Here is a 25,380-nt window from a genome sequence, read left to right as displayed (position 1 = left end):
AAAAATATGTCCCATGGACAACCCTGGAGATGACTCGCTATGGAAAATGCTTTCAAAGACCATGGGAGTTGCACGGAAGAAGTGATCAAAAGGCAAGAAACCAGAGTGACCTCAAAAATAGTACAATATTTAAATCATTGGCGACCCCGAGCACTGACTAGTGGCCTAAGGTATGATTCAGCGCCATAAAGTCCGGGAGTACCGACACTAGACAACAAAAGCGTGTCACTGACGAAACTCCGTAAGGGGCAGACAACGTGTCTTCTCTGTTGCTAGAGTTGGGGAAAAGGAGGACGCCCAGTTCAGGCGGTATATTGGCTGTCAGTCACACGGCAGTTTTTGCAATGTCATCTAGTTTTTGAAGTTATCAAGTGGTGTTTAGGATACCGCACACACGTAGCTTTACCCCTAGGGTGGTAGTTATAAGGCAACGGTGGTAAAAGGGTAAGAAAGTTTTGACGGGTCTACACACCGCTTCCGAGTCCTTAGGCCATGCTTACCACAGGGTAGTGTTTCGACTCACGTAACTCACGGAGAAAATCTCTGACGGAAAACCTGTAATAGGAGGGGGAAAAACCCGGATCACTGGCCTTTCTGGAACACAATACGGGCTACAATTATACAGCAAGGGGAATTTACACCATTCAGTTTCAAGGAACTGGCCGGCACGAACAGTGATAACCACAACAGGTATAAATGTATTTCTGTATATATTTCGATAGTAGCCACAATTCTGTACATAAAAATAGCTGTATTTATGTTATAACCCTTTTAAACTTCTTAGTGCAACATCTCGGAGATTTCCCGGAATCGACGCAGCGTTGGTTGCGTCCTTGACCTTTGCAGCCTCGATGTCACTTGTAGGCCAATGTCGAAGCGCAGTATATCCTTCCGCCTTTCGTGGTGGGACGCGTTCGTTGTGTGGCGTACATACCGAGAGACGAAATTAGTTTCAGCCTTATTGTCGCACTTTGTCCATGTATGCACTTTTCTGTACTGGATAGTGTATACGTGTGAGTGTGTTTATTTTCTGGAGACATGCCCGCACACGCTGGTCTCGCGAAGGACTGCACGCAGATAAAAGTGGGTCAAAGGTTAGATTTAGAAATTGCTGCACTGGATTTGCGTTTAGCCTGTCTAATCTTTCTTTTTTTTTCTTTGAAAGGACCTCTCTCATGTGATATCCCAGAGACACCCTGGTGGTATGACTGTTGACAGGTCAGCCCAGGTAGCGTACTGTGAGAGGCGTGTATCGAGCGCTGCTCAAACATCTGAGGCTGGAATTAATTACCAGTGGTAAAGGTAATGATAAATTATTTCTTATGCGCTGCTACCGTTGAGGCTGATCGAAGTATGGTGTAGTTAATTTGTATTTGAGGTAGTTGGGGAAAGAAAGAAATAGAGGATAACGGACATGGAAGGAAAAACTGGGTGGCACTCGCAAAGATTAACTAGATACTGTTAGGTTGTTCATATGACCAACTATTTGTGTTGTGTAACGTGACAGGTGGCTCGGAGACATCACTACTCCTCGACGTTGACTTGGGCTTATTTTTCTCTTTCTCTCAATCTTCCCGCCCCATTTCCTCTATATGTCTCCCTTGCCTGGTTCTACGTCAGTAGTCTCCCTTGTGTATTATAGACTGCCCGCTATTTTCTGAACTCAGAACAACCGTTCTTAGTATCTACTGTTGGAATCCTCCATCAGGATCCTGTAACCATTGGTCCTGCTGTTAGTATCCTGTTAATGACCATGCAATCATCTTCGTCATCATAATGATTGTCATTGCCATCACTCCCATAGCCCTGTTTGCTGGAGCGGTCCGGTGGCGCAACGGTTAGCGCTGTTAGCGCCTGTCACCAATACAGTGAAGGTTGGCTGCCCTGAGTTCATTTCTCGTCTCGGGCACGTTGTTCTTTCTCTGCACGTGGCATCTGTTTACAGGGCTGGCTGCTTGCCGTGATATAGCCTTAGCTGCTGACACGGCGTAAAACACCAATTCCCCCCCCCCTGTTTGCTGTGTGAGCACTTACCTGACAATACTGTCAGCTCGCTCTTTCTCTATTTTCTCCCATTACCTAGAAATGCTAAATGACATGCCAGTCCACTTTAGAATATTCATTTATTTTATTTTGGAAGACTCGTACTTTTTCCTGCTGGGTCACACGTGATATGCCCAGAACATGTCAGTCTACGTCTTTTCACTACAACACCAGCAATTATTTGCCCGATTTGTACTCAATGGTGTGGTCTTTGTAGATGATGTGAAGGACCCTTTGATAGTATTTCATCTTCATGAACTTTATTCCCGTTTAGCATTTCCTCTTTCGGAATCCATATCTCGTATGTGTACAGTAAAATTTGACAAAGGGGTCGAACATATCAGAAAGAAATCACTTTACCTGCCCTCTTACTTTTCTGTCAGAATCCACGAGCTCTGTCATGGCGGCCACCGCCTGTCCAGCAAACGACGCCAAGCAGTTCGAGAGCTGCTGGCTAGAATGGATTAACAGATACTATCCAGACTATCGCACCAAGCTGTACATGCTGCCGCCAGTGCACTTCAGGAAAGTACCTTACATACCAAAGACCATTGGTGGTGTGTCTGTGCTGATGCCAGTTACACCAGAAGAGCAGCGGAAGTCCCTCCTGCAGAGATCTCGACGACAGCTCGACTCCATCGCTTCCGACACCTGTAGCCCCCAACGTGTGCAGGACAGTGACCTGCGGGATGATTCCGCCCAGGAGATGGTTCTGAATCACCTGAAAAAATTCGGAAAAAAGCGCGGGGAAGGCATGTTCATTATTTCTCTTCTGCGCTGCGCCGACTACCTCAGAGAGACTTCACGAACTACGGAGGGCCAACGGTGCGAGAAAATGGGTGCCTTGAAGAAAGAGGCAGTCAACTTTCGCCGTCCCTGTGACCTCCATTATTATCACGAAGATTTTGATATTATTCTCATCCACCCCAAGCACGGGATTCTAGTAGGAGAGATCAAGTCAGTCGGAGCCAACCGCTGCCCAGAACAGAGAGATGTTCGCCAAAGAGTAAAGGAGGCTGTGAAGCAGATAGAACGAAGAAGGCAGATCATTGCTTACCTGACTGAAGACTTAAAGGTACCAGTGACCATGACCTTGATACTACCTTTCGTCGAAAGACGCTTATTGCAGCAGACGTTGACAGATGATAAGGAATTGGTGAGATTTTCAATGTTTTTCTGTCTATTCTTCCGATTTTTTCCCCACATTTTTCACTCTTTGTGTGTGTGTTCGCTATTACACATTTTTGCCTCTGTCTCTCTTAAACAGAGAGTAAATCTGCCTTTTATTAAATACTCCAGACACAATATCCGTTTTTTTCCGAATAGTGGGGGAAAGCATGCACAGCAATGGCAGATAACAGTTGCAAAATAGATATCTTTCTTTATTTGGAATTTGATTTTTAATACATTATTTTACTTTTACAGCATTGCCTTTGCACTGAGTATCAGACATAATGTTATATGCCACATTTCGTGTCTCAAGGAGAGAGAGATAGGATACTCTATATCAGGATGGCAAACCTTTCTTCCTCCAAGGGCCATTTCGATAGCCATAATATCATTCGCGGACCTTACAAAATTATCCGTTTTCCACCCCTGTTCTATATAATCTGACCCTTACGAAGATAGCAAGTCGATTAAACGCATCGGCTCATGGTATAGGAACAGTTTGAATAATTCGTGGAAGAGATTGAGTCCAATAAGGTCGGTGAAGTAGCTTTGACCGTGGTTAATTCTTTTACTCCCAGCTCCGTTGTTACAAAACGAGGGTAAGTCGTTGCCCTGGGGCAACATGGGGAATCCCCATTTTGCCCTGGGGAAGCGACTTACTCTTGACTCTTGAACTACGGCCCCAGATGGAACCTTCCTCCCAAAACAACAACATAATAAAATATGAGGAGGATTTCTGATTTGATATTAGTATCCTGCACAACAACAGCCGATGAAAAATACCTTTTATTTTTGAAATGTATATTTGACTAAACGCTGCTATTAATATGTATACGTGTACAGAAACACTTCCCTCACGTTTAGATGTCCCGTATGTTTGTCATGATTTGGGGTTTTATCCTGTCTCTGTACCGGATGTCCTTGTAGACCTTCGTGAAAACTGTTGATGCCATTGTTTCGCACTGTAGCTGGAAAACCTGCGTTCGTGTCTCAGTCCGGATGCGGAAGATGCGGAAGATGCGGAAGATGCGGAACGTGCAGCCAGGCTCTGTTTATGCCGCGACGAGTTCTTAGCCCCTGATGGCAAAGAGTGGCCTGCAGGTTCAAAGCTTGGGGACTGGTGGCAGCATCAGATGAGTGGTAGGCCGGGCATAGCCATGGACGTGTACGAGCTCCTTCTGGCGAGGTAACCTCTAGCTCCGGCACAGAATTAGTTTCGACCCCAGTGCAAGGGCGGGAATAAAAGGTTGGGAGGAGAAATCAAAGTCTGTGGAAGGTGAGAAAGAGAAAGAAAAGAGAGATGAACGATTGGACAGACGACTAGGAGAGAAAGATAGCAGAAATTGCAGTCCAGTCATTTATTGCTTTCTCGTGATCTTAGGGATATTCCTTAACAGTATATCATCATAGTGTCACATTCCCATATTGTTGCATATGTACCAAAAAAACAAAACAAAAAAAAAACAAAAAAAAAACGGTTCTTTCTATCCGATGTTCACATAAAAAGCTTCGTCACGTATATGACAAGTTGCACCTCATAAATGAAGTGTCTACGTCGCTGCCTTTAAATTAAAAAAAAAAGTCTTCTCCCAGGTTCTGCGGTCCGGCCACGACCATCAGCGTGGCATGCGTCACCAGCCCTCGTGTGCAGGTGCAGGTGCGGACGGAGGGGCAGGCCGTGTCCGAAATGGGCAGGCGACAGGCCATGCTGACCTTGACCCCCGATCAGGTCAGCCTCCTGTCGGCACCGCCCTGCAGGGTCTTCCTGGCAGGCCCTCCCGGCACGGGAAAGACCTTGATGCTGGTGCTGGTGGGGTTGCAATGGCTGTACACAGGGCGTGACGTCCACGTGATCAGTACGTGGGGTCACAGCCTGGCCGCCGCCTGCCTCATCCATCAGCAGCTGCAAGACAACCTCGTGCAGAACATGGAGTCACCGACCGTCTTCAGCGGCGATGATAACACGAGGGAGGATTTGGCTTCTGTAAGGCAAACGCCTGGCAGCCCGGTTCTTCATTCCTTTAACTTCTATGACAACGACGAGGACGTCGAGGTTGCCGTGCAGACCCTCGTGGAGGTCGCGAAGAAAGACGGTGAAGTGTTCGTCCTGCTGGACGAGTTCAAGCTGAAGAACGAGTAGGTTGACCCTGTCGCTGGATGTATGCGAATGAAATTGTGACGTGTGTGGGATATGTATTTTGTGGATCTTTATCTAGTGTTATATGTGAAGATCATAGATATTTTCCAGTATATTTGTGGCGCATGTAGATCATGGATCCTTATTTAACGCAACGTGTATGGGGTATTATATCATAGATCCTTATCCATCGTGGCTTACGTGCATAAAGATCAATCCAATCCTTCGCGACTTGATAGGCATCTCAGCCTTAATAATCGGAACATATTTCTTAGGTCAGCTGAAACTATTGCTTACATTTAAATAGCCGAGAATATATCAGAGATCTCAAACATATGTAGGTGTGAGGCCATACTGCTTGCACAGTCTTGCTAACAGATTATCACTGCTGCTGTGTTAACTATTATCTATTTCACCTTCAACCATGTTATCACGTCACACCGCGTTATCAGGGAAAAGTGTGTACAGGACCTCGAATAGGCTCCGTAACAGGTCCACTACACCGAACCTTGCTCACATCCGAGAGCTTTTGATTAAATTGTCAGATTGAAACAAACATACCCATATATGTACCCGTGTATTCTTACGCAGGCATCCTCCAACCGCAGGGCAGGAGTCCACGGATGTGGGAGGTGCAAAGTGTCAAGAAGGTAGTGATGACAGCTCTCAACAACCTTTGAAAACAAACAGGTAAAACACGTGTTTTGTCTACAAAACCTCTAATCTTTTTCACAATTAAGCGGTTTATTTGTTTAATATGCTTCGCGAAAACTACTAATAAAAACGTAAGTAATAATCTGTAGTGCATTTGTTTGTTGTAAGACCTACGTGCCGAAAATCTTTTAAAAAATACCAGTTTGATTGGGAGGTTGGGCCAGTCGTAGAAAATTACGTGAATATTGATGGGTGTGTTTAAGTCTTCTTAATTGGTTTTTAATTAATCAGATTAACTTTACGACTCTCTAACTTCAGCAATCTGTCAGGCAAGTGGCTTCGCTTCGTCAAGCTGTTGTGTGAACGAGTTCCCGGCGCTCACATCTGGGCCGCCTCGCTGGCGCACCTCAACACTCCCGAGGAGCTAGAGACGGTGCGCCTAACATTGCCCTTGAGGTGTGCCCCGAAGGTGTTGCAGCAAGTAAAGGTGGGACTTTCAGAGTTAAAACACATCGCCGACTATTCCGAGCAAGAAGTACGTACGTCACATGACGGCTTGAACGTTGTGACCCTAGTGCACAGCGGGCAAGGTCACGAGGCTGCCTGGCCCCTGGACTGTCGGGAGTGCGGGCGCCGCATCGCAGAACAGCTGCATCAGCTGGGTGTCGGAGACACTGGCAAGTACACTGTACAGTCTTTCGCACTAGTGTTGTCATGGCTACTGAAGCAAGTATCAGCTCCACGCACTCACCCTACCTATGCGATCCTTCGGTGGTTCCAAAACTTCTCTATACCCCACACCCCTGTGAAATGCTTGTTCTCACCCCCTACAAAAGTAATATAACATTTGAAGAGGAAGAAGTTCCATTTCTAATTTTTGAACCAAACACAATAATGCGGATAAACCAATTGAACTTAAAATAATAAGCTTTTAACTCAATGCACAGAGTGCGAATATAAACCGAGCAGTCAGATTCTAAATTATTCAGAAAAATTTTAGGTAAAACCAGAAGCAACTCTTTGTCGCACATCTTGAAATTCCATCTTGCGCTCCTTGGGGTTGCAGACACTTAGGACCCCCTGATCTAAGTATACCCAGCAGCGGTAGCTGAAGTTGCCCGGGTTGATTTCTTTCGTGAATTCTTTCGATTAAAATTATATTGTTATTTGTTACCATTACATTTTTGAGTAAAGCTTATTCACTTAGTATTTGACAGGCATGGCTTCACTTTTGCAAAATTCTGAAGCTCTTAACCTTACTTTATTGTTAATATCTCTTTGCTAACTGAGACTGACCGCTCATTTTTGATTGGTTCATTATTTTGGGTACCCCCAGTTACAGCGTATGATGTGTAACATAAACATTAAAATAACGATATTCCAGAAAAAAAGTTAAGAAACCAAACAAAGCTTAAGACGTTCCCAACGAAATTAGTACTCCTGCAAAAATCCGACAAAGGATGTCAATTTACCTAACATTTAGTCACACACTCACGCAAGCACTCACGAAACAGTTTTATGATTTGGACATCATATGCTTCTACATCTGTACGTGTTCATTTATTATTGTTTAAAGGGGAGTCTTTTAGAAACTGACCCGACGACCACCGTAAATCGCACCCATGAAAAGTAAACCTGCTATACTTTCCAACCCCAATTTTTGTCCAACCTGCTGTAAAAGTTGGAAATATTTTATAACTCGTCTACACCTAGAAGCCAGAAAAGAGAAAATCCGGGGTTTCTATTATATATTGTATATTTTGATGTGAATACATGTTTTGAAGCTTTGATCCCTTAAGTGCTCACTAGTTTGACTTTTTTAAACTATTTTAACCCCCCACCCCTATTTCTCTCTCTCTTGACAGAGACAGGCGAGCCTTCAGGTCCATCTCCCCAGAAGCTTCAGTACGGCGACGTGTTTATACTGACCAACAGCTTTTCGCAGATTCATGATGATATCAGAGATGAGACAGGGGCAGTTACTGAGCCGGCAAACGGCTTGGTGCAGGGTCTGCGTGAAGCAGGTGTTGCGCGCCTGCGCGTGGTCCGGAACAGGAACTATGGGTCTGAGGAGCTGAGCCGCGAGGTAGAAGAAGTGGCACGCGCGAGGACCGATTGCGTGACACTGGCTCACAGAGGCGCCGTCTCTGGGCTGGAGCGTAAGGTTGTCGTGTGGCTGCCTGGAAGAATTGATGGCTTAGACGACGATCTGAGCGACGCCCAGCTGGATAAGTACGACAGAGTGTATGCAATGTCCAGATGCACCACCCAGCTTATTGTCGTCAAGCAAAACGAACATGTTTGACTTAACGTTTGAAAATGAAAAAGGCAGAAAGACAATCACTATACCATGCACTTTTTAATTAGAAATACTTAAGATGCATCTATGTCACCACAATAACAAAAAAATAAAGTAAAAGTATGCATGATAGGTGAAAATAACACCTTGCAATCCTGACCAGCAGGTAAATTACGGGTGATGATCTACCTTAACAATTTTCTTTCACAAAAATGATTAATTCAAAAGTCCCATTGCATAATGATTATCGTGGCAGAAAACTGTAGTAGTCGATTACTGTGCCTAAGGGCAGAGAACTGTCGTCGTGGATTACTGTTCCTAACGGCAGAGAACTGTGGTAGTGGATTACTGTGTCCATGGACAGAACTGTAGTAGTGGATCCCTGTGCCTATGGTTCAGAGTGTGGAAGGCAGAACTCATCTTTTCACTACCACCATTTCTTGATAAAATGAAATGAATAAAATTAAAATATATTCACTGATGACTGGGTGGACAAAGAACTTTTCAGTCACAGGCATGAGTCTCAAACCCACCTTTGGAGTTGAGTAAACACAACTGCTTTTTCTTGTTTCTCACAATAGTCATAAAGCTACAAATACTGGACAGATTGTGCACTTATTTCAACGTATGTAATGCATGCATCAGCAGCCTACCCAATTCTTACAAATATATATATATTGACATGGCTGCTGGATGTCACTGATGCATGACTCAATCAAGGCAGCAGAAATATTACAGAAAATAATCATGCCACCAATTAAAGATTTTTTCCTAAGCTCTTGGATACTATTTCATATATAATAATGGTGCTTAGCACACTGCTGTAGTGATGATTTAACTGGACAACAGCATTCATAATGTGATAAGAAAAATACAGGCCTTCAAATCAAATCACTACAAACCAATTATTTGAATATTACCAGAATGCTTAGCATGCTATTAAACCTTATAAGACACATGTAGAAAAATGTGTATTTCAAAAACACAGTACACAAATATATGCACTTTCAGCACTCTTGTCCAACTAGTCATGTCATTGGTTGCATTAGAATTTGATGAATGCATATAGAGACAGTTCAGCAGTTGATTTCTTCACAGATTATTTTCTCTAGTGTCTTAGCACAAAAGATTACAAAAGCTAGAGGATATATTTCTATCAAAACAGCTGCTTTAACGAGTCCAAAAAATATTTTTTATTTAGCATTCTTCTGAATGTTTATATTGGCAATATTGCAAACACCCTCTTGTAAATTCCATTTTAAAAAAGTAAAATGCCCACCTTGTCACTTACAGCACACCCTGCTTATCCTTCATTTCCCAGGTAAGTTTTAAAAACAATCTTTATTGGTCTCTTGTAAGTTGCATCAAAGTCCTTTAACCCAGGATGACTCCTTGTTGCAGCAGTGAGTACTTAAAATCAGTTTTGTATAGTTTGCTTCGCCTGCCTTAGCCTTTTTTCCATGAACATTATAATTCAAGAAACAACACAGCTAGATGGCTTTTCATCAGGTGGAGGTGGTTTTGAGTCTTCATCTTGTTTTGCCACTCCATCTAAGAACTTGAGGCCAGGTAATATTGCAAATACCCTGTACATCAGAAAGAAATCATAACGTACATCAGCTGTAAAAGACATCCATGCATACACACATCTCCCCCAACCATTTTAGTGGTGATTCGCTTAGATATCCCATACAATATAATGACTGCCATAGATAATAATCAAAATATTTAACAGTTATTATACATTGCTCACAATCTAGTATAGTTGCACTATTCCACCAGAAAAACTAACAGGCTTAATATACAGATAAAATTTACACATTTTAATCCACATTGATGTTTACTTATAGCTGAATACAGATATACAGCAACTACATGGATACCTCCTTTTATGCATTGCTCATGTAAGTTAATGTTATGACAAATGCATATTAAATTACGTTTTCAATAATCTCTTTTGCGGGAACAGGGGCCAGATACATAACTAAATGTCAAAGATAGATCTGTCAACATGCACAAATGACAACCAAATAAAACTCACCTTTGGCGGTAACCAATCTGAAAGGCAACTGGGTTGCCCAGTAAAAAGAGTTCTTCTAAAGGAGTTGAGCGAAGATCAGACAGACCATTAAAGTTAGTGATGTCATTGTCCAACATAGTCAAATATTTCACACGACTGATTTTTGGAAGCTTCTACAAGAAAAAGAAAAACCAAAAAGGAGACAATTTTCTTTTGAGAAATAATACCATCCTGATGCTCAAAGTCATCCTCTTTCTCACAATATAAGTGATTGCAAAATGGAAACTTTAATCAGCGTAGAAGGTAATCAAGTTTTAGTATTAACAATTTTACCAATAACAGAATACATGCATCTGTCATACTAGCTATATGTTGTTTTTACCACTTGTTCATTACTTACACCTTACCTTGAATGATGTTAAAAAATTGTTGTTGAGGTTCAAATATTCACAGCTGAAAAACAGAATATCTTGATCTCACCAAACATTACAAAACTGTCAGTTGAAAAAATCATAGTTTATACACACAAATAACACTTCATAATCATGCCATGTAATCAAACATGCACCCCCACTGCATCTAAATATGCTTTTTTGATGATAAATTAAGTGAAAAGATGTTTAGATCAGAATCTTGAATAATTTAATTAAATAAAATAATTTTAAAATGAGATCTACGATAGTGACTGAAAATAGCTTTGACAGTTAACTGTAATTCTTTTTATGCCAAAACATGTTCGCATTTATCATCTGGGTGAAATCCTCACGAGAAAAATCATCTTTTCCAGATTTTCTTTGACTACAAAAATAATTTTTCTATACAGAAAAATCGTCATACAATTTTGTAGTGATTTAGTCTAGACATACCAGGGAAATGTAAACGAGCTGAGGTCAACGAGTGCATTGTCACGCAAATTGAGATATGTCACTTGTTTCAGGCGGCCAAGAATCCGACTGAGATTTGATTTCTGATATCCATGATGCAGGTCCTGTGAAGGAAAGCTGGCCAGCTGCTTGATGCAACAAAAATTAAATATACTAGAATAACTTCCTCTCAATCAAGATGCATTCAGAAGTCATTCTATGAAAAGTGCAAGGATTATTCAAGCTCTTAATTTCAGTTGTTTTTAAGTGCACCATGAGCAAAAGACTTGCATAACACAATGATGTTAACAACAAGTAAAAATGAGCCCACAACTACAGAAGTCCTCATCGGTTTTGAGTTTCTAAAACGTGAGAAAAAAAGCTACTGCAGGCCTTAAGGTGAAATAGAAATGAACATCAATAAATCTGCCAATAAGTGTTTTGGAGTTTTGCAATAACCACACAGATAAGTTGGCCCACTCCTTCATTTTTAAAGGGACCTGATTAATCCCATATCAACCCAGGGACTTCAGGCAAACACTATGCAATTCAAAGATTAGTGTCCAATCATGGTAGGTATAATCACTGGTTTGGGAAAGCAGCATCCTGCTAAATTACTACCTACCTTCACTTATGACATAATGACTTCCTCACTCCTATACAAAATACCACAACCACATATGACGCCTTGCTTAAATCTATTCTGAGACAAGAATGACCATATGACCCTGTTTAAAACAAAGTTCATAGAAAGGAACAGTGATGAACTTTTTATGTTCATCTTTTCACCAACAGCCAAATTCATTTAACTGCAGAATTTAATACTGTAATTTGAAAAACCCAGTCACTAATATAAATACCATCTTGTCATGTAGACTGGTTATATACCTGAGCAACTTCCCAGCTCTCAAGATTATCTCTGTGGGTGTCTTTGTGGCGACCATGGATGTCATGATGGATTCTGGAGTTCTTCTCATCTGTCATCAGGTAAAATGCCTTATCTTTTTCTGCTGGCCCTGGGAAACACACACACAAAGCCAGTTAAACTGGAACAGAACCTTTACAGATCTTTACACACACAGACAAAGCCAGTGTTTCATATGCACCCTGCTTTCACAGGTAGGAAGCAGTCAAGACAAGTCTGTTTACATCCTTTTCATAAACCATAGGCTACAAGCTATAATCAGGATCCTGCTGGTCAGGTGGCCAGATTGATAATGAATGTTTGGCATTGCTCGACACACTTCATGTCAAAGAGTTCCTGCTACATCACTAACTAGCTTCAGTTTTCCTTTGCATAGGCTTATGAAAAAATTGTGGTCTTTATGATCAGCCCCAGAGCTATGTTTTAGAAATGATTGCCTGGACAATATTCTGTTGCTTGTTGACTTGGTATTTTCTCAGGCAAGCAGGTGATGTCAAATGATTTCAAAGGTGATACACAAAAACTCATATTGAAGGTAAAAGTCAGTCCCAAGGCAAGTAGGCAGCAGGCAGTAAGCTAGAAATGGTTCAAATTATGAGTATAATGGGAGTTTCAATGCTCCTTCCCGAGGTATTTCTGACAAATGATGCCCAAGTGTCTATATGTGATTGGCTGATGTAGCTTGTTATAAGGACATTTGATAAGTCTGAGATCACAAGTTTTAAGTCATAAAACTGTATTCAAAATTCCATTAAGTATTATTTGCAGAAAAATAGTGCAAGGGAGGTCTTGCATGCATAGCATTTACATATGCTCTGAATCTTCTTACTAAATTTTTCAAAAAAAAACATCTCCCCTTTCCCCCTAAAAAGAAAAAAAAATTACCTTCTATGAAGTGCCTACCTCTCCTGATGCGAGGAGCCTTTAGCTGACTCCCATGAACGTCACACTCTTTGAGGTCATGCCACAAGGAAAACTGAAAATTTCTGGATGGCAGCTGAAAACAAAAGCAATGCTTTAAGAAAACTTTTATTCTTATGTTAAAGAAATGTTTTCCTTTAGGCATTAATAAAACAGCATGTGAACATTTTGTTCAGTGCTCTAAAGGCAGAACTTAATCAGTTTGGGATGTGCTCATAATTTGCCAAATCCTAAAAGCATGTAGTGACAAGTTCCATGCTCTACCTGTGATTTTGATTGCCACACTTATCAACAGACTGAGTGAAAATATAAATTACTTTTAAAAGCAAAATAGTAGGACACACCACTACAAAGATGGGTTTTCTTTTTGTTCATGTTTTTTATAGCCTCTTTGGACTCTGGACTCTCCGACCTTTCAGTAGCATAACTAAGACACCCTGAAATTGTGTATGCTAGAAGCATTCAGCAGTCTCAGAAATGTGAATGATGAATGAGCAGCAAAATACGAAAATCAGTAATACTGACAGATGGTCAGACCAGAAATCTGGCATCTTAATTTTAGACATAACAGCTAGGAAGAACAGGTAGAACAGACCCTCAAAGCAGTTAGAGTTTACCTGAGGAATTGGATCTCTGTGCTCTGAAGAGTCATTGTGTGGAGATCTGAACTGGACAACAGTAAAAGGGATGGAAGAATGAGTGACATTTGGACCAGATTCGTATGCATCCTCAGATTGTGGCGAAGTTCCTTTGTCTGATGATCTGTAAAAGTAAAAAAAAAAATAAATAAATCTTTGCTAAGAATAAAATATTTTCATAAGTTTTTTGGTAATCTAAATTTTAGCAGTCAAAACTAACTTTAATCTACTCTTGCTTATGCATAGATCCCTTAAGATACTGAAAATTCGACCTACAAAATTCTTAGCTTTTTCTCATGATGCTTGAAAACATCTAGTCTACACTTTTTTTTGAGAATGATCCTTGATTTCCTTAAACACCTACCAAATGATTAGGCTGAGTTCATTACAAATAAGGGTAATTAAGTTGGATGATGGTGAAGGTTGTATTCATAAATTAAAATAAACTTCCTATAAAGAAAAACATGAGCAGGTGTTACGTTTGACAGCAAATCCTAAAACTTTACTGAAAAAAAATCCACTTTTTACGGGTTGCCTTACCATTGAACCCATTTTTAATAACACTTTCTCAATCTTCTGTCGTGAAGATGACTTAGAATTCAAGTAATTCTACATTCAAGGCTTCATATCAGAACAGAAGTCTTTCTGACTGCCATTATAGTTCCGTCATTGGGTTACCCAAAAGAAAAAAAAATAGACCATACTCATTTTAAAAAGGAGAGTGTTATTATAACCACAGAAGCATGAACTTTATGGCATCTTACCTGGCATTATCGGCCATATCAGTCCTATAGTTTTACATCATCAGCCGAGAACACTAGTGATGTATCTAAGGTCCGGAAACCTAAGCGGCCATTTGTAAACAAATACGTCACAAGCGCATGCGCATTCCACAATACTCGCCATCAGTCACGAGAGCTCTCAGAAAAAAAGCAGGTAGGACCTATAGCAGTCAGCCACAAAGTAAATCACACACACGATAAGAATCTTGATAAGATTTCGAAAATCTTTAATTACAACACGTCGTTTACAAAATAATTTCTATATTAATGCAGATCAATCTCTTCCGAGGAAAGGGACATTCCCATCCTAAATATAGATTTGCCTGTCCTCGGCTGTTTAGGGATGGAAACTCCCTCCCACCTCTCATCCACAATTTAATACTTTTCCGAAGATTATAGCCTATTGTGCGACAATGTAAAGTGCTCTGTCGTGGCAATGATGGGTCACGAAATCGGAAGCTTCGTCATGGCTTAGTCGGGTCAGCTTCGCTGGGTCATTCTGATGCTCACGCATCAGTTCCTGAAGAAGACGAAAACAGCGCATTATATACTAGTTGTCCCGCCAGAAAAAAAACAAGTAAATAAGACAAATAAAATTAATGCTTTGAAAATGTTCAACCCCAGATAAAGCTTATATATACCTGGATCTCCATTGCGGTGGTAGGGTTATGAATATTTTCAACCTGATCAGCAGTGAGAAACGTGATGTAGCATGCTTGACTCAGACGATGTATCATCTCGTTCTGGAAAACAGCACTCGATCGTTATAATCATGGACGTGTATAGGTTTGTGGTTATACTGGTCACTCAGTGGTTATACTGGTCACTCAACGGTCCTTAACTGCCACAAACACAGTTCTAAATTAGTATCATATTATTATCCTCTTTGTCGTCACCCCAAAAATACAATGTTCAATTCTTTGTAGTCACCTTTGGTTCCAGTGCTGTAAGAGACAAACATATATATTCAGGGCCGTGCTTAGGGGCAGGCGGACGAGGCATCTGCCTAGGGCCCCGCGCTTCAAGGGGCCCCGTGCTTTTGATTGATATAGTAACTAGGTATATGGAAAACCGTGTGATCGTGGCGTGAGGGCCCCGCACATGCCCTTTGCCTCGGGCCCCGCGGGGGCTAAGAACAGGCCTGTATATACAGTGGAACCTCGGTTAACGAACTTAATCCGTTCTGGAAAGTTGTTCGTTATCCGAAATGTTCGTTATCCGAAACAATTTTTCCCATAAGAAATAAAGGAAATAGATTTAATTGGTTCCCAGCCCCTGTTGACTCGCTGATATTTGAAAGTTACAGGCTATATAGGTATTTGTTTAATAAGAACAGTTATGATACAAAATAAATGAAGTTAAATTAACATAAAAACATCAACGAAAGCATTTAAACAACAGAAAACTTGCCGTTTTGACGGCGTGGGTGGAAGCAGGTGTGGGGAGGAAGGGGTGGAATTACTGCCTGAATTCCCCCTTCATGAGCACACATGACATAAAATCGGGGTGACTTCCCTTTTCTGTAGCTTTGAGGTTAAAGTAAAAATCTTGTCCAGTGTCTGTTGCTTCTGTCTTTTTTGTAAAACTCTTCGGTAATACGACATCGCATTACGACAGACGCATGCCACCTTCATACTTTGAAATCATTTCCTTTTTCAATTCAATTGTTGGCCGCTTCCTTGTCATTACCTCACTACTATTGCTCTTAATCTTCTTTGGAGCCATTATTGAGGATTATCTTATTAAAATAAAGCACAACAATCACTAAATAAGATAATGCGCACAGGTAAGGAACGACCGATCGTAACTGTGTCTCGAGCGCGAATGTTGACATGCTGGTCGGTCACGTGTGGTTCACGTGGCTGTTCTTTATCCGAAATTTTGTTCGCTATCGGAGACAAATTTTTAACGAAATTTTTGTTCGTTATCCGAAATTTTGTTCGCTATCCGAGGCAAATTTTTCGCGAAATTTTTGTTCGTTAACCGAAAAATTCGCTATCCGAGGCGTTCGCTAACCGAGGTTCCACTGTATTTGTCCTGTTTACGAAATACATGTTGCATTTTAAATTTATTTTTTGCAGAAAAGTGCATGTCGTCTTAAGATGTGTTTATGGTGATCAATTTAATTAAAGCTGTTAAATTTTCTCTCTTAAGATAAAACCGAAAAAAAGTAATCAATATGAACAATCAGTAACAGCCGTACGCACTTTCCTGAAATGTGAACAGCAAAGGGAAAAAAGTTCAGATTTAGCCTTCGAAAGATTTTTTTTTTTCATATACAAAGGTATATTTTAATAAACAGGTTTCTCAAGCTATGCGCTTGTCATTTATTTATTTTTCTTAATCAGATGGATGTGTTAGTTTTCCTCAATATAAACAGATCACGGTTGTGTTGATTGTGTTTTTTTGAGGGCATTTCAACATTTATTAGTGTACATATAAATTTATTTATTTATTACGATATTGTAGAAAAAAGAAATTTTTTATTTGGGGGGGGGGGGACTTTATGGTTCATTGGGTGTACATTTTTATAGCTCGGCAAAGGTGAATGTGACTCCACCAAAAAAAAAAAAAAAAAATCGCCAACATTTGTCATAAAGTACGGTGTCAGACTTTATTACATTACACACTACAGACAAAAAATGATGATTGGATAAACTATTCGATTCGACGTGCATGCGTCGCGTGTGTGTGTGTGTAAAAGAGAACGTGTCGGTGACAAGCACCTCAATATTACTTCATGTCTGACTTAGTTACGATGAAACAATGACCAACTTACTCCAGTGTGATCGAAGAAGAAAACATCATCGGCGATCTGGAAATAAGAATAACTTCATTACACACATTCTGACACGGGGCACGCTCTCACACTGAGAGGAATTAAACTAAGAGAGTGGAAAGAGTGTGGAGATAAACTATGTAGACCAAAGATAACACAAAACCTTTAATTGTGTCTGGTAAGAACGCACTGAAAAAGAAAATACAAAAACATAAAACGTCCTCAAAACTATTTTAGACAGAATAAGACCAAAAGATAATGTGAAGATTTAATACTACAACCAATATTGTATAAACAGACGAATAGCAAAAGTACAGAAATGAAAAATAACACCTATAAACCTAGGTCAAGTACAAGGGGTTCAACCGAAAATTAACTCAGAAATAATATTTTGATTACAAAAACAGGCTTATAAATACTAAATGACATTACGGATTAAAAACGAATGTGCCGCATATCGAAGAGGGCTAAAAGTTGACAGAAAGAACAAAAGACCCTTTAAAATGTGTAGCAAATGAGATATCAAAATGCTGTTAACAAAAAAGACTAAAAGACAAAGAAAAAAGTGTAAAGAAGAATGATAGTCTCTTCGTGAAGAAGTTTGCGTAGTTGTGTGTTTGTTTACTCTTGAGAGTTATGAAAGAACCAGAAACAGCAACTGACCACAACAAGCGGCACGGCAAGAATAACCATTAAAAGAGATCTCATGTTTGTCTGTGGGGCGAGACGAGCAAGTCTGGAACTGACAAAAACGGTCTGACCCTGATATTTATAAGCATTCCATTTAGAATTTTAAGTAGGGTTTACTATCTTCACATTCAAATCTTTATCTCTCTCTATCTCTCCTATCTTTCTCGACCTTTTTCTCGTACTTTTGTTAGTATTTTAAAAAATATGTCATTGTTCTTTATCTTTAGGACAGAGCGCAGTTCGTGCGATAATGAGGCGCCGTGTGTTCGATTCTCCACTACTCAAAAGAAATATACATATCTTGCTGACGTCATAGTTGGATTGAAGGACAAAAGTAGTAGGATAAAGATTAGTCCATGATTAACTTGTGGAAAGTGGAACCTGCATACACAGAATTTCTTGTGGAATATGCAGCAAGTCACACTAATTTTTCATCGTTCACAATCTTTAAGTTTTCAGTAGCATATATAGCATAACTTTTTTTCTAATGGTACTCTTTCTGCAACACATCATTAATCTAATATGTTACAGTAACACCGATGATTACTATCATTACTTAGAGAAAACATTCTGGGCATGACCTTTCCCCGTGAATGTTAGCAGCTTCTAGTTTTTTCAGTTTCTTTAACTTGAGTGTGATTTTTGATGCAATAACCATCAGAAACAAATTAACTTTGATTACTTTGAATATTTTTCGAAGTTTCGGTTCGTAACATAAATTCGTTTCAATTCAAAATACTTAAAATGTTTTATAAATGTAACTACTGTCATGCTGATAAAAAAAAGATTTGTGCAGTGTAATGTGAAATACTTATTGCCAGACGTCTTTCACAACGGTTCACGCAAAAAGAAACTCAGTTCAGATTATATTTTTCTACTGGACACCAGATAAAACGAAATAATATCATGTTTTCTTATTGTTTCCTTTCCATCTATATTTTTATTATTCTTTGCACTTTTTCCTTCCTTTAAGTCCAGTCTCTCTCGTCTCTGTTTTCTTTCCATTTTCCCTTCCTTGTCCTATGGTCTGGTGGTGGTGCGTTGGATAGAACAGATTATATTTTAATGTCCTCCTTTTTGAATGAAGAAGGGATTCTTTGGAAAAAGTCTTATTTTGAGAAGCATTTCTCTCCAGAAATGATATAAATCCAGCCATCTCAACAGACCTGATTTTCACGACTGTTTCTTGTCTTTTCATTTCAAACCCAGCTCTGCCTGCGTGCGTGTGCGCTTGTGTGTGGTAGTCAACTGATATTTTCATATTTATCTGGAATTCACATTTCAAATAACTACAGTCATGCGTCATGCGTCCACTAGTAACTGTGTTTGCCTTGTTTTTCCCTTTTTTAACAGAATACAAATCGCACTATAATAAAATTCCAAAACTTTATTTGCTCGAATTCATGGTAACGACTGCAAACCCCAAAGTCCTTGAATAGTCTTTGGAACCTTGGTTCACTGTGGAAGGTCCGTGGTTTCACAGTTACACGCCATGAAATTACTGGACAATGATGTCTCTTCTCCTTCTCTTTACTGTGCGACTGTGTAAAGCTCCTTGTTGTGGCAATGATGGGTCACAAAAGCAGACGCATCATCTGCATTGAGGCGGTTGACCTTAGCTGGAACCTTCTGATTTTCACGGATGAGGTCCTGAAACACACCAAGGAAAACAAGATTAATTATACTTTTAATTTGGGACTGAGAGTACTTGAAACTTTATACCTGACACTGCTTATTTAATTTTTGTTGTTGCTATTGTTTGTTTGTTTGTTTTTTGTCCGTCTGTTTTTCTGTCTGTCTGTTTCACCAAAACAGGATTGGAGAGGTTCATGCCAAACAAGCAGCAAAGAAGGATTTTGTCGAGATTACATCGAATACTCCGAAATCTCAGAGTTTTGCTCGCTCCGATCTCCGTGAGAAAAATTCCAGGAATGGAGTGTATTCTAGCAAAATAAGATTACTAAATCTTTTATATAGGTAATTTATAGATTTGCATCATGAAGTTAGCCTAAATCGTGACCACATTTTTCATTTAGATAAGACAAAACATCAACATCCGTTAATCGATTATGAACTGCTTCACTGAATATCACAAGTCGCATGAATTAGTTGTGAACAGCTTTAGTGAAGTTCAAATGACACGTTAACCATTGTGTCTAACTTTAGTGAACATCCGGAACTGAATGGACTGATAGTGAACAGCTTTAGTGAGCATCACAACGCGCAGCAACATCCAGCTCCAGGGGCAGCAACTCCTTACATTTCAGCCCCCCTCCTCCTGCCGTTGTGTCCCGATCACCCCATCTCTCAGCCCTGATTTCTTCTACAATCGATATTGTTCATCAGGATAATGTTCTCGTCATGTACTCATTTAACCGCCGGCCCCAAACACGAAAACACGGTGTTTGAAGTGCCAGGAAGATGACTAGGCTGTGACTGATTGTAAAGATGTCAAAGGGCAAAGTTTGCTGACCTGAAGCTGCAGCACGATGGTGTGGTTATGGATGTTGTCGATCTCATCTTGGGTCAAAGTCAGGACGTAGCAAGCATCACCAATGCGGTGAATATACTCGTTCTGGAAAAACAATCAAAATTTCAATCTCAATACTCTTCCTTTCATTGCAATTTTTTTTCAAAACAATGACAAATATATATTAACATAACTGTACATGTTCAAAGCTTTTCGTTCGAGAAGATTTACATCACGAATAGTATTTTACAGTATCAGACTGCTCCCTACATGCATCGATAAATAGCAAGAGTTTTAGTATCCATTACATTTTCTGCTTGCGTGCATGCGTGACATGCATCCGTGTGTGTGTGTGTGAGAGAGAGAGAGTGTGTGAGAGAGACAGTGAGAGAGAGAGAGAGTCAAATAGACTGGATTTCAAAGATACCTGAAGAATTGGCTTTATCTAATGTTAGACTAAAACTTTGTTAAATCACGATGAAAAGCAACAGACTTACCCCGCTATTCTCAAAGAAGAAAACGTCTTCGGCGAACTGTAATATACCAGAAATTATCAGAGTTAATTTCCTCCAAAACTACTTCTTTATGAAGTACGCATGCACCCACATACACACAAATGGAAACGTGTTCATCTCATATTGCTTGTTTTTCTCTCTCTCTCTCTCTCTCTCTCTCTCTCTCTCTCTCTCTCTCTCTCTCTCACATATTATTCGAACACTTGCTCAGACCTAATCTCACCATTAAATTCATCTAAGAACACATACTAAACTTCTTTATATGCTGTTACTAGCTTTTATAACAAAAGGATTGTGGTACCGACTTACCACCACCAGTGCGACGGCAACAAGAACGAAGACAGCCCTCATGATGTCGGTTGTGAAGTGAAGCTCAAGCAGTCAAACAGAATTAACTGCAATGGTCTGGCAATGGGACTTTTATAATCCCCCAGCTAAAGTTTACAGCTGAAGAAACAAAATTAGGCCCGAAATTGAGGACCAAAATTCTCTAGTCTCTCCTCCAATCCCTACCTTTCCGTCCACTGGTCCAAATTTTGCGTGTTGCGTGCGTGTGTGTGTGTTGACTTCCTCCACACCCTCCCCCCACCCACACACGCACTTTCCCGTCTGACGTACATCCCTCGTGCTAACCTTTCTCAGATACAGGCTCAGCAGGTCAACTCAGTCCTACAAGGACAGAAAGAAGGCCTCGGACTACCTCATCTGATAAAATACTTTACGCATTTAGGGGTTGGTGGGAGGGTGAGGGGGTGGCTGTCTATCTTGATGACGTCAACCGTCAACGCTTTTTCCCTCCAGATCATGCTTACCGTAAGTAGGTAAGATTCCAGTCCTACTTGTTTCAAAACATATAATTTTAAAAAAGGAGATCAATAAAAATTAAAGAGAAGAACATCAATACTTTCTATAACTATATACATATAGTATATATACATAAAGTACATTTGGGTAAACAGATCTTTCCAAAACATTATTTTCTGTTCATATCATAGCTTCTTAGATATTTACAGATGCCTTTTTAATTTACTTTGTAACTTTATTAATATCCAGAAGGACTATTTAAAAGATAACTTGACAGCTCTGCTGTTTGAAGTTTAGTCTTATTCGTACATAAATCATGTCGTATGTCTGACAGTATAAACGGACTTTACGGACATTTTTATGTACGGACAGGAGTGACAATCAGTTTGGGTTTAAATGTCTTATTACATGGAACTGATTAATTTCATAGATTACATGCTGTAAATATTTCTCGTCTGTTTATCAGGCCCATCCACACATAAATCATATGCTTTATTTTTTTAATTACGTGATATAATTTTATGACTAATAAATAAATAGCATATTTGTATAGCGCCTTTTTCCAGCATCAGACTCAAGTGGCTTAAAATATAAACACACAGACACGGGGGGCGAATAGGAATAAGAAAAATAACCTATTCATGAAATCTAGAGATACATGATTGAGTGCACCAGCATTTGATCAGCTGCTTATGTTCTGTTCCTCTGTATGCTAGGATTATTTTATGAATTACCTCTGTTGTCATATGGATTAAAGATGTTTGATTTTTGTGGCTAGGTGGTTTCTTTTTTTCTGTCAAAAATTTATGGGAAAAGCACCAGCTGCACGTCTGGCCTTTTAGGGGGCTGACAATGATGTGCTCTCTAGACACTGAATGGCTTCAAACTTGACTAGATAGCAGTTTTCATTGTTTGTTAGGAATGTTACACATAATTGTCTTCACACATTCTGTCTGTGACATTTGGTTTGAGTAAGACCATCCAACCCCCACCCAACCTTTGTTATCTGTGCAAATGATGTAAGCTCTGTTTCCTTACATTCCAGACAAAGTACATAAATAACTAGCATTGCAAGTTGACTCAAATGTGTAAATGTTCACATCTAGTCCTGATTACTACTGAGATTTGCAGCAGAAATTAAAACTTTTCTTTATTTTCAGCTCGCTTACCACATGACTGATGGTGATTTCGACAGCGGAATTCGGTTCACTAAGTTACTTTTTTTTAGCTGCTACGACGGTCTAAGAATGTCCACGTGGTTTTTATTTTTTTGCACGTGGTATTTTGAGAAGAAATGAGCGTCTGACAGGCACAATGAACATTTAATATTAACCTTAATGTCCCAGAAAGAAAATACCCCAGCATTAGCTTTGAGTTCTCTCGACATTTGTTTACATCCGGAGGCCATGACAGATGCATTGCGGGATACCCGAACACTGCCGAAGTGTGTTCGTGTGACCTATGACCACGTCGAGGTCGGTGTTAGTGAATTCTGATTGGCTATATGCAAAGTATGTTACACATGCGTCCATATAAGGAAACTTCCGACCCTTTGTGTCGTCTAGAAAAAGAGCTTGTATCATAGCATGGGGCCTTCTATGGGTCTTGAACGAGCCTCTTTTTGAAAGTTCAAGGAATGACCTTTCGACCGATATACGATGTGACGATGTTTCGCACGTGGCGAAGTGTGTTGCTATGTCCCAAACATTCTCTATTCTCTCCAATTCTGCGCTCGGGAAAAGTAAATAGGATAGAAGTAGGTGTTTTTATTGACAAAATAGACATATTTCTAAATTGTTCTATGAAAAACCACTTGGTGAGTGAATAGAACAGACTTTGAACTTTCACGTAAACTCAAAATGGCTAAATCTTAAAATTTTCGACAATTTTTACCCAGCTTCCTGGACTTAAAATATAAACACACAGACAAAAGAATAATAATAGTCTCAAAACAAAGAGTTCATTGTGTTTTCAAGGTGAATGTTGTCGGTATAGAGGTAGTCACTGCAGCTCAGTTATACCACCATCTGCAGCTGTGAGTTGTAGGTGTATAGGTTCGTGGTTATACTGGTCACTCAACGGTCCTTGGCTGCCACAAACACACTTCTAAATTAGTATCATATTATTATCCTCTTTGTTGTCACCCCAAAAATACAATGTTCAATTCTTTGTTGTCACCTTTGGTTTCAGCGCTGTAAGAGACAAACATATATATATATATTTGTCCTAGCTGTTTACGAAATACGTGTTGCATTTAAAATTTATTTTTTTGCAGCAAAGTGCATGTCGTCTTAAGATGTGTTTATGGTGCTCAATTTAATTAAAGCTGTTAAATTTTCTCTCTTAAGATAAACTGCAAAAAAAAAACAAAAAAAACCTATCAGTATGAACAATCAGTAACAGCCGTACGCACTTTCCCGAATTGTGAACAGCAAAGGGAAAAAAGTTCAGATTTAGCCTTCGAAAGATTTTTTTTTTTCATATACAAAGGTATATTTCAATGAACAGGTTTCTCAAGCTATGCACTTGTCATTTATTCTTTTTTTTTTTTAAGCAGATAGATGTGTTAGGTTTCCTCTTAATATAAACAGATCACGGTTATGTTGATTGTGTTTTTTGAGATTATTTCAAAATTTACTAATGTATATATAAATTTATTTATTACTCTTTGCACTTTTTCCTTCCTTTAAGTCCAGTCTCTCTCGTCTCTGTTTTCTTTCCATTTTCCCTTCCTTGTCCTATGGTCTGGTGGTGGTGCGTTGGATAGAACTGATTATATTTTAATGTCCTCCTTTTTGAAGGAAGAAGGGAATCTTTGGAAAAAGTCTTATTTTTAGAAGCATTTCTCTCCAGAAATGATATAAATCCAGCCATCTTAACACACCTGATTTTCACGACTGTTTCTTGTCTTTTTCATTTCAAATCCAGCTCTGCCTACGTGCGTGTGCGCGTGTGTGTGTGTGTGGTATTCAGCTGATATTTTCATATTTATCTAGAATTCACATTTCAAATAACTACAGTCATGCATCATGCGTCCATTAGTAACTGTGTTTGCCTTGTTTTCCCCTTTTTTAACAGAATAAAACTCGCACTATAATAAAATTCCAAAACTTTATTTGCTCGAATTCATGGTAACGACTGCAAACCCCAAAGTCCTTCGATAGTCTTTGGAACCTTGGTTCACTGTGGAAGGTCCGTGGTTTCACAGTTTAACGCCATGAAATTACTGGACAATGATGTCTCTCCTCAGGGCTTCTGCTTACGCAAAAAATTGCGTACAGTACGCATTAAAAGTTCGGAGGACCCCTTCAATTTTCGTCAATGGGGTCCCCTCCAAAGTTGGGTATAGAACAGGGACCCCTTAAAAATCTGAAGAAGGGGTCCCTGGGACCCCAAAGAAGTTAGCCTTAGCAGAAGCCCTGTCTTCTCCTTCTTCTTACTGTGCGACTGTGTAAAGCTCCTTGTTGTGGCAATGATGGGTCACAAAGGCAGACGCGTCATCGGCGTTGATGCGGTTGACCTTAGCTGGAACCTTCTGATTTTCACGGATGAGGTCCTGAAACACACCAAGGAAAACAAGATTAATTATACTTTCAATCTGGGACTGAGAGTACTTGAAACTTTATACCTGACACTGCTTATTTAATTTTTGTTGTTGCTGTTGTTTGTT

The 25,380-nt window shown here is 39.8% G+C and overlaps 2 protein-coding genes across 5 annotated transcripts; one reads left to right on the top strand and one right to left on the bottom strand.

The window, feature by feature from the left end:
* Nucleotides 1-269: 269 nt before the first annotated feature.
* On the top strand, nt 270-8,785 carry LOC112557081. 3 transcript variants are annotated; one of them, XM_025226707.1, is made up of 8 exons: nt 270-690; nt 1,166-1,302; nt 2,427-3,199; nt 4,182-4,399; nt 4,807-5,349; nt 5,942-6,040; nt 6,323-6,681; nt 7,870-8,785. In XM_025226707.1, exons 3-8 carry the CDS (start codon nt 2,444-2,446, stop codon nt 8,307-8,309), a joined length of 2,415 nt encoding a protein of 804 aa, XP_025082492.1. In that variant the 5' UTR covers nt 270-690; nt 1,166-1,302; nt 2,427-2,443; the 3' UTR covers nt 8,310-8,785. The 3 variants fall into 3 exon arrangements, with proteins under 3 accessions (XP_025082492.1, XP_025082491.1, XP_025082490.1); XM_025226706.1 differs by lacking the exon at nt 270-690 and adding an exon at nt 848-979; XM_025226705.1 differs by lacking the exon at nt 270-690 and adding an exon at nt 873-1,083.
* Nucleotides 8,340-17,267, bottom strand: LOC112557082. 2 transcript variants are annotated; one of them, XM_025226708.1, is made up of 10 exons: nt 17,232-17,267; nt 15,094-15,195; nt 14,435-14,972; nt 13,650-13,794; nt 13,015-13,108; nt 12,075-12,202; nt 11,190-11,335; nt 10,731-10,776; nt 10,345-10,496; nt 8,340-9,889 (listed from the first exon to the last, which is right to left on the bottom strand). In XM_025226708.1, the coding sequence occupies exons 3-10, from the start codon at nt 14,449-14,451 to the stop codon at nt 9,778-9,780; spliced, it is 840 nt and encodes a 279-aa protein (XP_025082493.1). In that variant the 5' UTR covers nt 14,452-14,972; nt 15,094-15,195; nt 17,232-17,267; the 3' UTR covers nt 8,340-9,777. The 2 variants fall into 2 exon arrangements, with proteins under 2 accessions (XP_025082493.1, XP_025082494.1); XM_025226709.1 differs by having other exon boundaries at nt 11,190-11,332.
* Nucleotides 17,268-25,380: the final 8,113 nt, after the last annotated feature.

The sequence above is a fragment of the Pomacea canaliculata genome, linkage group LG2 (genome assembly GCF_003073045.1).
Source record: "Pomacea canaliculata isolate SZHN2017 linkage group LG2, ASM307304v1, whole genome shotgun sequence".
NCBI lineage: Eukaryota > Metazoa > Mollusca > Gastropoda > Architaenioglossa > Ampullariidae > Pomacea > Pomacea canaliculata.
Note: the sequence above shows the minus strand (reverse complement) of the source record. Positions and strands in the feature narration are given on the sequence as shown.

Excerpts from the sequence above, each read along its gene's own strand:
- LOC112557082 (XM_025226708.1), bottom strand. Across the intron at positions 12,203-13,014 it reads GGCTCCTCGCATCAGGAGAG|GGCCAGCAGAAAAAGATAAG; the intron begins GTAGGCACTTCA and ends TGTGTTTCCCAG. Across the intron at positions 11,336-12,074 it reads AGAGCTGGGAAGTTGCTCAG|CAGCTGGCCAGCTTTCCTTC; the intron begins GTATATAACCAG and ends TGTTGCATCAAG.
- LOC112557081 (XM_025226707.1), top strand. The coding sequence starts at position 2,444 with ATGGCGGCCACCGCCTGTCCAGCAAACGACGCCAAGCAGTTCGAGAGC. Across the intron at positions 3,200-4,181 it reads TGACAGATGATAAGGAATTG|CTGGAAAACCTGCGTTCGTG; the intron begins GTGAGATTTTCA and ends TTCGCACTGTAG. Across the intron at positions 6,682-7,869 it reads GCTGGGTGTCGGAGACACTG|AGACAGGCGAGCCTTCAGGT; the intron begins GCAAGTACACTG and ends CTCTCTTGACAG.